At 55.0% G+C, this 12094-nt stretch overlaps 2 protein-coding genes across 3 annotated transcripts; both read left to right on the top strand.

The window, feature by feature from the left end:
• The first annotated feature begins 2954 nt into the window (after nucleotides 1-2954).
• IRF6 (interferon regulatory factor 6) lies at nucleotides 2955-10366 on the top strand. 2 transcript variants are annotated; one of them, XM_086861816.1, is made up of 8 exons: nucleotides 2955-3012; nucleotides 6453-6629; nucleotides 7454-7658; nucleotides 8065-8187; nucleotides 8287-8433; nucleotides 8661-9053; nucleotides 9391-9509; nucleotides 9795-10366. In XM_086861816.1, exons 2-8 carry the CDS (start codon nucleotides 6456-6458, stop codon nucleotides 10014-10016), a joined length of 1383 nt encoding a protein of 460 aa, XP_086717942.1. In that variant the 5' UTR covers nucleotides 2955-3012; nucleotides 6453-6455; the 3' UTR covers nucleotides 10017-10366. The 2 variants fall into 2 exon arrangements, with proteins under 2 accessions (XP_086717942.1, XP_086717943.1); XM_086861817.1 differs by lacking the exon at nucleotides 2955-3012 and adding an exon at nucleotides 3217-3370.
• Nucleotides 10367-10917: 551 nt separating this feature from the next.
• C24H1orf74 (chromosome 24 C1orf74 homolog) lies at nucleotides 10918-12089 on the top strand. The gene has a single exon (XM_023942022.2). The coding sequence runs from the start codon at nucleotides 10971-10973 to the stop codon at nucleotides 11781-11783; it is 813 nt and encodes a 270-aa protein (XP_023797790.2). The 5' UTR covers nucleotides 10918-10970; the 3' UTR covers nucleotides 11784-12089.
• Nucleotides 12090-12094: the final 5 nt, after the last annotated feature.

Here is a 12094-nt window from a genome sequence, read left to right on the forward strand (position 1 = left end):
GAGAGCACTCAGCAAGACTCCACATGCCCAGGACATTGTCTTGACTCATTGCATAATTTTGTTTTGCCTTATGGGAACTTGGTGATCTGTTCCCAGGAGAGAAAATGGTTCCTTTTTGTTTGATGACTGCAATCTTCTCCAGCTGGGAACAAAGGGCTGTCAGAGACCTGGAGCACAAAGCCCAGCTGCTGCTGCTGCTGCAGGTATCGTGCCACACAGTCGTGTTGATAAAACAGTGATGTGAATTTGGCACTGAAATAAAGTAAATCCCAAAGCTCCTCGTATGAAAATTCCTCTGCACATCCTCTGTGTGCTCTGCAGACTGCACTGAAAGAGCTGCTGTCCCTCAGCCAGAGGGATGCCACTTCAGAAGGGACACCTCAGCAGCCAAAAGATCTCTTCATTTGATTCCAAAAAAATGATGCAGCTGGAGGTAAATACAGGCAGAGAGAAGTAAAACTAAAGGAATAGTTTCTAGGAACTGCTGCAGTGCAGAGCTTGGTGCTGTTTGTCAGCCTGAAGGAGCAGGATCAGTGCTCTGTGTGTCACAGTGAACACTTTGGATGATCAGTTATGGACAGGTAACATCTGATTGCACAAATGAGTTATCCCTGGATTATCACCTCCCCAGCTCCAAAGAGCTGCAGTTTCCCAGCCAAGAGCATGGAAAAAGACTCTTTATTTCCCGTCAGCTGCCTACCCCAACGTGCTGCCACACGCTCCAGCACAGGCTGGTAGAAACTCAAGAGGGAAAAAAAAAACCACCAAACGCTGCAGAGGGCTGGGGAGAGTCATTTGTTTGGCATCGGTGCTGGGAAGGCAGCAGAGGCACAGCCAGAGGGGACCTGCAGGGACACTGCAGGCACCACTGACCCTTCTCACGCTGGAGATCCCAAGCTGGAGCAGTTCTCACCCAGCTGCTCTGCCACTTTGCTCTGTTTTTAAATCCCCCCAGCCCTGAGCTGCCCCAGGACCCCTCCTGCGGGTTGGGCATCTCGAGGGGACCCGGGGAGGGCACAGCCCCGGCCAGGAGCGTGAGCTGCACCGCTGCTGTCTCCTGCCACAGCTCCCCAGCATCCCAGCACAAACAGAGCCAGCCCAAAGCAGCCCTGGATTTCCCTGTGGGCAGCAGGAATGCAGGGAGGATGAACCGTGGCTTTTGTGCTGACCCATCTGAGGACAGATCAAAGATCCTTCAGAGCCTGGCCTGGAGTTCAGCCCAATATCTCCCTGCGTCTCTTCCCGGTTGTTCCCAGAACTGTCCTAGCTCCTCATGCTTTTACAGAGCAGGGATAACACGGGTGTTTTACCCCAGGAGCAGCTGTCCCCTGATTTACACACCAGGAATGGTGAGGTACCACTGATGAAACCCATCTCACCCAGCTCAGAGAGCGCTGACCCAGAGTGTCACATCCTGACTCCTGCTTATTGCCAGAAAGGGTTTCTTGTGTGCTGACAAACTCCTGCATGTTTCCTCTGAGTGAAATTTCATGCTGAATGAAGCCTGAAATATTTACCTTGCACTTGACATCCAGCAAGGCAAACTTCCCTAGAAAAATGGTGAATTGTTTTGTCTCTGTGTGAAGATCTCCAAGATTTTTGTCTAGTTCCAAACTCTTGCGTTGGGACTGAGCTGTGTGTAAGTCAGCCTTCCCAAAACCAGGGCTCAGCATTTTCCACAGTGTGAAGGAGAAGGGAAATTCCCATTTTTTTCCTGGTTCATTGAAACTGAATGGTGAAGTATTGTATGATCCTTGAAACCAAGATTCACCACTGAGTCACGCTTCTCCACCTACGAGGAAAATAAATAAGCCACGAGGCTGGAGGGCAGGAGGCTGTGCAGGGACCAGGGAGAAGCTGCTGAGCCCCTTCCCAGGGGTAGGTGTGACCCCAGAGCAGGGATGGAGGCAGGGAAAAGCGACTTTTTTATGCTTTTCAGAGAAAAAAAGCTGTGTGCTGTGGCCAGGGTTGACTTCAGGGTTTGGCTTCATCCTGTGCTGTCATTGACTGAGTAAGGATTTATGGATGGACATAAGAGCAAGTGTGCTTAGGCTGTGCCAGGGGAGGTTTGGGTTGGATATTTTGGATAATTTTTTCACTGAAAGGATGGACAAGCACTGGAACAGGCTGCCTGGGGAAGTGGCAGTGCCACTGGCCCTGGAAGCGCTCAGAACCCTGCGGATGTGGAGCCGAGGGACACGGTTTGGTGCTGGACATGGCTGTGCTGGGTTAATGTTTGGACTTAGAGGTCTTTTCCAGCCTTAATTATGCTGTGATTCTATGACTCAGCTGAATATGCTTTGAACTGCGAAAAAGGCCAGGAACTTAATGTTTTCCTCCCAAAATATTCCATTAAAAAGGCAATGAATCCTTTAAATCCTTTTTATTCCATTAAAAAGGCATGAAAAGATATCCCGCTTAAAAGCAAACTTCCTACATGCTCCATTTGCCGGGGCTGGGGCGGGGGGGAGGATCCCGTTTAGAAGCTTCTTAAATATTCCATTTATCAGGAAAAGGGCCGCGGCAGAACGGGGGGGGATGTGGGGTGCTCCGCTCGGCCCGGGGGTGTGCGGGGGTCGGGGGATGTGAGGGGATCAGGGGGGTGTGCGGGGATCAGGGGGGTGTGCGGGATGGGGGGATGTGAGGGGATGGGGGGATGTGAGGGGATGGGGGGGTGTGCGGGATGGGGGGATGTGAGGGGATCAGGGGGGTGTGCGGGATGGGGGGATGTGAGGGGATCAGGGGTGTGAGGGGATGGGGGGGATGTGCGGGATGGGGGGGATGCCGAGCGCACCTGGGCAGGTGAGGAGGGGCGGGTCCGGGCAGGTGAGGGGCGGGGCATGGGGGGTTGAGGCGGGACAGGTGAGGCGGGGCGGGGGGGTTGAGGCGGAGCAGGACAGGTGAGGCGGAGCAGGACAGGTGAGGCGGGGCAGGGGGTTGAGGCGGAGCAGGACAGGTGAGGCGGAGCAGGACAGGTGAGGCGGAGCAGGGGGTTGAGGCGGAGCAGGACAGGTGAGGCGGGGCAGGTGAGGCGGAGCAGGGGGTTGAGGAGGGGCAGGACAGGTGAGGCGGGGCAGGTGAGGCGGGGCAGGTGAGGCGGGGCAGGTGAGGCGGAGCAGGGCAGGTGAGGCGGGGCAGGTGAGGCGGAGCAGGGCAGGTGAGGCGGGGCAGGTGAGGCGGGGCAGGTGAGGCGGGGCAGGTGAGGCGGGGCGGGCGCTGGGTGAGCGCGGCCGCCGCTGCCCGAGCGCCGCTGCCCCCGCGGGGCGGCCCCGCCCCAGCCCCCGGACAGACGGACGGACAGACGGACGGACAGACGGACGGACAGACGGACGGACAGACGGACGGACAGACGGACGGACAGACGGACGGGGTGAGCTGGGCGGGACGCGGGGATCGGACGGAACCGGCCCGGGAGCCGCTGGGCGCGGACAGAGCGGGGACAGAGCGGGGCCGGAGCGGGGATAGAGCCAGGATAGAGCGGGGCTCGGAACGGGGCCGGAGCGGGGATAGAGCGGGGCTCGGAGCGGGGCCGGAGCGGGGCCGGAGCGGGGCCGGAGCCCCCTGAAAATGCCGATTTAGCGCTCCTTCCTTCCTTCCTTCCCAGCGGCTGCGCCGGGCTAGCCCCGGGCTACGCCTTTCGGGCCGGTGTAAAGCGAGGCCTAAAGTTAGGACGAGGCTGGTGTTTTCCCCCCACCCTCCAGGCACTGCAGCTGTTCCAGCCCAGCCCCACGCTCCCTGTCCCAACCCATTCCCCTTCCCGCTGCAGGCGCTGCCCCGCCCGCAGGTGACCGGCTTGGGGTGCCCAAAATGGGAATTGAAAGGGTTAATTCTGTCCAGGTGTGCTGGGGGCAGCACGGGGGGCAGGAGATGTGCAGATCTCTGCAATCCCAGGTTCCAGGGACAGGGAGGTGATTCAGCGTCTGATGGAAATTCCGCCTGGGAATTTCTCTGTGGGAAGGTTTGCCTTTGAAAAAAATGAACGCAGGTCCGTGAGATCCAGGATAATTCAGACAAACCAAGGTCAGGAGCAAGGAGCAGGGTCTGTGGGTTCCCAGCAGTGAACCCCGAGAAGACCCTTCCATCTTTAATGCATGAGGTGGAGCAGGACCATTGAATATATTCGGATCTGCTGGCGGGGAGCGAAAGCATCTGTACAGCAGAGCTGAGCTGGGCTTCAGGACGGTTTTCCTGGTGCTCCATGTGCTGTTGGACTGTCTGGCACCTCAGCAGGACCCCGAGAGGCACCACAGCTGTCCCTGGCCTTGGTCACTCCTCTGCAGGCCGGCTGCTCCTTCCTGAGTTGGAGTTCTTGTTGGCCTGAATGTCTCCAAGGAGAAATACTAATAATTGGTGTACAGGGAGTAATTACATCGCTGCCCAGAGATGCATTAGCAGCACAGGGATGCGTTAATTATCCCTACACGGCACCCAAAGGAGTGGGGATGAAGGGAACTGCGCTGTCCCTGGCTCTGTGCGATGAGGAGCCCTGGGAGAGGCCAGGCCTGCCTTGGCAGAGCCCAGGATGGGCACAGACATCCCCCAGGTGTCTGCCAGCCGTGGAACCCACCCGTGGAAGTTGAAGGTTGTGAGAGGCTGACTCACCGTCTGAGCCCAGCGATGGGATTCAAGTTGATTTGCTCTCAGTTATTGTGTCAACAAGTCACTGGTGATAAAAGGTCATAAAGTATTGTAGTGTGGGGCACTGACAGACGCTGTCTGCGGGCCTGGGGACAATCCCAGCCAGCAGCCACCTTGTGCAGGCTCCTCTGCTGGGAGAGGGGCACAGATCTCTTTGAATGACACTCCGTGGCTCGCACACGCCTGTGCACAGCTCACGTTCCCTGCAGGGACTGCTTGCAAAGCTAACTGGAAAAGAGATTGTGGAAAACATCTTCAAAATGTCACTTTTGTCCCTTTTTGAGAGGAACCAGTCCCTGAGTTTGGTCTCAATTCTAAGTCCAGGATTAACCTGGGCTTTGAGTCTTTGCAAGCACGTTTCTGAAGGTTTAACTCTGACAGCATTTTCAACACGGAGAACCAACACCGCAGAGTTTCAGGAGCACTAAAATAATTTTGATGATTGCTTCCTGATCCTTTGCAGCTCCTGGGAAACAGCCTGGTAATGTGCCCACACATTTTCAAACTATTATTTAAGGATGGTTTGTAGTTGAAGCTGAACATTTTCTTTGCAGAAAAGATAAACAGATAAACTTGAGTTGTGTTTGGATTAATTTTGTGTGAGCGTTTGCATCTGAATGGGATCTGCAGGTATTTGAACAAATAAAACCTGTTCCTAGACTAGTTCTTGGATAGGATTTTTTTAATCTTCTCCATCTCTGCTACCAGATGCATTTTGCAACTCCTCCAGCAATATTCAGGGCTTATGGCAAAGGTTTTACTTGTCCTGTAACTGCTTTATTAATGGGAATATTTGTTATTTCTCACCTCTGTTTCAGGATTTACAAATGAATATGGGAGATGCACCTTCTGAGCACACGTGTAGTGCAGAAATCCCCTCCCAAAAGCTAAAGATACTCAATGTTGCCTCTTCTTAGAGAGAGGGACGTGTATTAATTTTGTTTGTTTGGCTTTGTTCTACACAAGGAAAATATTGGCTGGCTGCAATTGTATGAGCAACACAGGGCTACTTAACAAAAACATTAAGTAAACAGCACTGGATTTTTAGCAGCAGTGCAGGCAGTCCTGCAGTTCATGTCCTTCTGGATAAACATCCTGGTTATTACAGGTCACTGCTGTTTGCCAACGCTTATGCTGCATTCAGGGCATTCATGGAAAAGTCATAAAGTGACTTTCTGTGTCTGTGGTAAAACAGCCCCTCAGCCTCCCAGGCAGAGAGAGCCTTTCTCCTCCTCGCTGCGAGTCTGACAGGGCTGGAGGAGCAGAGATCAGCTCAGCCCCTTCTCCAAGGTGTTTGTGGAGGCTTTGGAAACTCTGCTGCCTGTTCTTGCTGTGGCTTGTTCGTGGCGTTATCTCTGCTCAGGGTTTACAGCCCAGGTCTGCTCAGGGCTCATTGAGCACAAACACCGCGCTCTGGAGCGCTGAGTGTGAGCTGCTGTCCTTGGAACGGTTCTGGGCCCTGCTCAGGGCTCGTTGAGCACAAACACCGCGCTCTGGAGCGCCGAGTGTGAGCTGCTGTCCTTGGAACGGTTCTGGGCCCTGCTCAGGGCTCATTGAGCACAAACACCGTGCTCTGGAGCGCCGAGTGTGAGCTGCTGTCCTTGGAACAGTTCTGGGCCCTGCTCAGGGAGGTGTGTGAGACTCTTCCCGGCAGAGGAGTCACCTGCTGAAGCTGGATAGGTGTTTTCAGGGTGCAGTGCCATAAAAATAACAGCAGTCATACAGCACAGGGCCCTTTCTTGTTAAATCTTGTTTCTTTGAGGCAAGTGAGGCTCGAGTAACCCCAGCAGCGGCTCTGCTGTCTCCCGTTGCAGACCATGGCTCTCCACCCGCGCAGGGTGCGCCTGAAGCCGTGGCTGGTGGCGCAGGTGGACAGTGGGATGTACCCCGGGCTGATCTGGCTGAACCGCGAGGCCAAGCGCTTCCAGATCCCCTGGAAACACGCGACTCGGCACAGCCCCCAGCACGAGGAGGAGAACACCATCTTCAAGGTGAGGCAGGGCAGAGCTCGGGCATCCCACGGCTCTGGAACAGAGACAAAGGGCTGGATTGTTGGCCCAGGAGCTGGACAGGCATCTCGGGAGCTGTTTGCAGGCACGTTTTATTTATCTGACCTCAGAAAAGCCACTTTGTGCACCTGGATGCCAAGCCTGGCACCGCCTGAGATGGTGTTGAGTTCTTTAACCCTTTCCCACCACCAAAGGCCAGGTGCTGTGTGTGATCCGTGGTCTCTGGAAGCTGACTGCTGTCGGTTTCGTCTGCTTGGGCTGGGATGTGGGCACTGGCTTGTTCTTGGCAGCAAAGCCTGAAATGCTGTTACGTAAGTCTTAAGAGGTCCACCACGAGCTCATCCCAAGCACTCATCGCTGCTGGCCCTAATCTTATCCCGAGGGATTCACTGTGACTCCCTGCACTCCTTTGAGGAATTTCTGACTTCTGTCTTGGAGGGATCTTGGACCAATAATCAGATTTTGGGGTGAGAGAGGGAGAGGCCTGCTGGATGTCTGTGGCTGTCCTTCTTCTCCATTTTAACCAGGCCTCTGTCAAAAATGACCTCTGGTGTTGAATTTGAGACCCACAGAATCTGTAACCCAGAATTGTGAACATTCTTTTGGAGTTTGGATTTATGTCTTTTTTTCTCCACTTTCTTTTAGTGGGAAAACCTATTGCAGTGGGAATTTCCAATGATTTGTTATCATAAGAGCTCTAATTAAGACTTCTGCGAGAGAAGGATTTTACGGTGGATTTGTTTGGAAGTTTGATAAATCTGCTCTGTGGGGAGGGCTGGACTGAGCTGGCTGTACTTTGTCCCCAGGCATGGGCTGTGGAAACCGGAAAGTACCAGGAGGGAGTGGATGAGCCAGACCCTGCAAAGTGGAAAGCCCAGCTGCGATGTGCACTTAACAAGAGCCGCGAGTTTAATTTGATGTACGATGGCACCAAGGAGGTGCCCATGAACCCCATTAAAATTTATGAAGTGTGTGACATCCCGCAGTCGCAGGGATCAATCATTAATCCAGGTGAGGGCCTTGCTGACACGGGCTGGCTCCTGGGCAGGTCCAAGGGAGCTCCTTCCCCTCTGCTTTAACTCTCCAGCTGCCCTTGTGCAGCAGCAGCAGCTGCCAGGTGAAGCCTGTACTTAAACTGAAAGGAGTTAGAACCCTGTTCTAGTACTAAAATGAATAAAGCTGCACACAGTTGTTTGTTTTCCTGCCAAAGAGTCTAATATTGGCAGTACTGTGTCTTACTTCATCGAACTTTCACTTTCTAGAATTATATATTAAACTGAAATTAGCATGTTGTATGGATCAGATTTAGCCTTTTTTAGTGAAATTTGGAAAGTACACAAATAAATATCCAGTATGAAGATATTTTTTTCAGTGTTTGGTGCTGATAATCCACCCACAAGAATGTGCTTGTTTGCAGGTTCCACTGGCTCAGCTCCCTGGGATGAGAAGGATAATGATCTTGATGATGAAGAGGAGGAAGAATTGAATCAATCTCAGCATGTCCCAATTCAAGAGACGTTTCCATTTCTTAATATCAATGGTTGGTGGCACAGACTAATGTATTAGGGAAGGTATTTGTAAATTGCCACATTCTTGAAATAAAATCTGGATTTATTGAGGAGTTGTTGCCTTTTTGTAGATTCTCCGATGGCTCCAGCCAGTGCACAGAACTGCAGCCCTGAAACTGTGTGGCCAAAGAACGAACCTCTGGATATGGAAATGCCCCCAACGGCGCTGCAGCACGACTTCTTCAGCAGCCCCGAGCTCTGGATCAGCTCCCTGCCAAGTACGTGCACGGGCTTGTAACAGTGCTTCTGCTTTTGTACTGTAAAACCCCACAGAAAATAGTGTTTGGTCTTTTTTTCCTGTGGCTGTTCGTGGGTAAGTGAGGAGAACTTGTGTGATTTAACTGGAACTGAGGGGTTTAAACATCCCTGTGAGGGCAGCGGGGTTTGTGTGGTGTCCCTGCTGCTGATACTCCAGGAAAAGCAACTCTGACCGTTTCTCTCTCAGTGACAGATCTAGAGATCAAGTTTGAATATCGAGGGAAGGAGACTGGACCCACAACAACCGTGAGCAACCCACAGGGCTGCAGACTTTTCTACGGAGAGCTGGGTCCTATGCCAGACCAGGAGGAGCTCTTTGGGCCCATCAGTTTGGAGCAAGTCAAGTTTCCAGGGACGGAGCAGATCACCAACGAAAGGCAGAAGATCTTCACGAGTCGTTTGCTGGATGTTATGGACAGGGGACTGATCCTGGAGGTCAGCGGCCACGCCATCTACGCCGTGCGGCTCTGCCAGTGCAAGGTGTACTGGTCTGGGCCCTGTGCCCCCTCCTCCACCACCCCAAATCTGATTGAGAGGCAAAAGAAGGTGAAGCTCTTCTGTCTGGAAACGTTCCTAAGCGGTAGGTAACTTCTGCTTGTGGAAAACAGCTCTGGACATGGGTCGTGCCTGGATGCACCAGCTGTGGAGAGCAGCTCGGGGCCACTGCTCCCCTGATTTCAGGGAGTTTGGAGTGGGTGTGTGGCAGGAAAAGGCACTGTACACTCATTGAATGACATCACAGGGCCTTGCTTTTAAAGCAAGCACTCCACGAGCAAGCAATGAGCTGTAAGTGTGTGAGAGGTGGCAGAGGACACTGTGTAGGTAAGACTGACCAGGGGTGATGCAATGAGATGGGAGGTCATGGGTGTTTCCAGCCTGAAGAGGACAACCCTGCAGCACCCTGCTTTTCTTCCTAGAGCTGATTGCCCATCAGAAGGGACAAATTGAGAAACAGCCACCATACGAGATCTACTTCTGTTTTGGAGAAGAGTGGCCCGATGGAAAACCCAGGGAGAGGAAGCTGATCGTGGTGCAGGTAGGGCTCTGGGGTGATGTGTGCCAGCCCTGCTGGGTTTGGGATCGATTCCCATCCATACTGAGACTGTTCTTTTCCTGCTGTGGCTTCTGGCACCAGGGAAACTCCAGTAAGACAGGTGGTTTGGGAGGGTAAACACAAATGTGACGTGTGCTGAATAGAATTGGTTTGTGAGTGTGTTTTAGGGTATCGTGGAACCCATCTCTGCATCCAGGACAGGGCTTCCTGCAGAGTGCCAGGGATATTTCCCGTGCCTTTAGGCTAAACACAGGGACTTGTTAACAGGTGATCCCCGTTGTGGCCCGGATGATCTACGAGATGTTCTCCGGGGACTTCACGCGCTCCTTTGACAGCGGCAGCGTGCGGCTGCAGATCTCCACGCCGGACATCAAGGACAACATCGTGGCACACCTGAAGCAGCTGTACCGCCTGCTGCAGAACCACCAGGAGGGCTGGCCCATGCAGGCCCCTGCCCTGCACATGGCACAGCCGCTCCCAGCACAGTGACCGACCCTCGCCCTCCACCAGCGTTTCTCACCTTGTACATACACAGAGGCTTTCCTTAACCAGTGCCTTGTCTGAATCGGAATAAATAGAATCTGTAAATCACGTCATCTGCTTCCACAATTTCAGTTGCTGTGGTGCTTTTGTTCTGCAAGTGGCTCAAAACAGAGGGGATTACAGGAATACTTCTCTTTCATCCTTTTCAGCTGTTTGCTTAAGCATCCCCTCTGTATAAATCAGATTTTCAATTCTGTAATATTTTTTAATCTGCTATTAATACAATGTATATAAACGCTTGATCATTAGAGGGGAGAAAAAATAATCTGTGCTTTATTAAACGTGCCTGGACAATATCAACTTGTCTGATTTTTTTTTTTTCTCTTTAATGGGGCTGTAGCAGCAACCTCGAAGGCTGATACTCCTTATAGTGTGGGTTTTTTAATAGGGATAGGTACATGCAGGCATTGTAAATGCATATATAACAGCATGAGGTTGGAAGGGAGCTCTGCAGCTCCTCTGATCTCCTGGGGGCTGATCCTCCAGATCTCCGAGCACTCAGTGATGGTACAGAGCTGGCAGCGGCTCTCAGCACGGCTCGGTCCTGTCCCTGTCCCCTGTTTTGTGCCCGGGCTCCGGGTGCTGTCTCTGCTTTTCTCCCAGCCCTTCTCCCGGCCATGGCGCTATCCCAGCCCCTTCTCCCAGCCTTTCTCTCGGCCCTTTCTCCCAGCCCTTTTCCCGGCCATGGAGCTATCCGAGTCCTTTTCCCGGCCCTTCTCCTGGCCTTTCTCCCAGCCCTTTCTCCCGGCCATGGCGCTATCCCAGCCCCTTCTCCCGGCCCTTTTCCCAGCCCTTTTCCGGGCCGTGGCGAGGCGGCCCCGCCCAGCCGCGGTGGCTCTGCCGGTGCCGGGCTCCGCTCGGGCCCGCCCCGGATCCGCAGGCCGGCGGAGGCCGCCGCCGATGGCCCCGGGCTCCGGGGCGCTGCCGGTGCCGCTGCCGGTGCCTCAGCTGGTGCTGGCGGCCCGGGAGGCGCTGGGGCCCGGCCGGAGGCGGCGGCTGCCCGCGGCCCGAGCGCTGCAGGCGGCCGGGGAGGTGCTGGCGGTGGCGGCCGGGCTGAAGCCGGCGCTGCTGTGGGACTGCGGGGCCGCGGGCCCGGCCGAGCTGCGGCGGTACCTGGGCAGGCTGCGGGAGGCCGGGCTGGCCCCGGGCCGCCTGCACGTGCTGGCCATGGGCGGCTCGCTGCTGCTGCTGCGGCCGGGCCCGGCTCTCGGGCGGCTCCGGGCCGCGCTCCGGGCCGCGGCGCTCGTGGATGTGTCGGGGGCGCGGCGGGGCCCGGCGCTCTGCGGCCCGGCCCAGGCCCGCGCCCTGCGCCGCCAGCTCGCCGCCCTCCTGGGCCACCTGCGGGACACCGAGGCCGCCAGCGACGAGCCCGTGACCGCCAGCGAGGTCGCCGCCGGCGACTGGAACCTGTGCGCCGTGGCCGGGGTGCTGCTGGGCTACCCCGCCGTGTACACCTTCGCCGAGGGCGCCGAGAACTGCCTGGCGCTCACCCCGCTGAGGGTGTTCACGGCCCGGGCCTCCTGCCCCCGGATAAAGGATGGGCTCAGCGTCCAGATCTGCTCGTTCAGCGTCCCGGAGAGCCTGTGCGCGGAGCTCGGGGGTGTGCTGGACGCCTGGAGCCACGAGCTCAGGGAGGCTTTCGGTGCTCAGACTGATTTTGTGGATCTCTGCATTTCGAGCGAGGTCGTGTCTCTTCCAGCGGTTGCCTTGTGAAATACGAGCATAGTCTGACTTTTTAGCCTTCCTGGCTGCATCGGGAGCAAGGCAGAAGATCCGTTTCCCTGTGTGTGTTGTCCCCTGCATCTCGTGGTCCTTGAGCACTGAAAGCTGAGTTGTGACAGTCACCCGGGCTGGTGGCAGAACCAAATACATGTTCTTTAAAAAAACCAGAGTGGACGTGTGTGTGCTCCCAGATGCTCTGCTGCCTCGGCCCTGCCTGCCTGCACATCACACCCTGCAAAGTCAGTGTGTATTGATTTGCAGTGGGCAGTTGAAGATTAATAAATGATTTGAACACCACGGTG

Source organism: Cyanistes caeruleus, chromosome 24 (genome assembly GCF_971803275.1).
Source record: "Cyanistes caeruleus chromosome 24, bCyaCae1.hap1.1, whole genome shotgun sequence".
NCBI classification, from domain to species: domain Eukaryota; kingdom Metazoa; phylum Chordata; class Aves; order Passeriformes; family Paridae; genus Cyanistes; species Cyanistes caeruleus.

Excerpts from the sequence above, each read along its gene's own strand:
- IRF6 (XM_086861816.1), top strand. The coding sequence starts at position 6,456 with ATGGCTCTCCACCCGCGCAGGGTGCGCCTGAAGCCGTGGCTGGTGGCG. Across the intron at positions 8,188-8,286 it reads TCCATTTCTTAATATCAATG|ATTCTCCGATGGCTCCAGCC; the intron begins GTTGGTGGCACA and ends GCCTTTTTGTAG. Across the intron at positions 9,054-9,390 it reads TCTGGAAACGTTCCTAAGCG|AGCTGATTGCCCATCAGAAG; the intron begins GTAGGTAACTTC and ends TTTTCTTCCTAG.
- C24H1orf74 (XM_023942022.2), top strand. The coding sequence starts at position 10,971 with ATGGCCCCGGGCTCCGGGGCGCTGCCGGTGCCGCTGCCGGTGCCTCAG.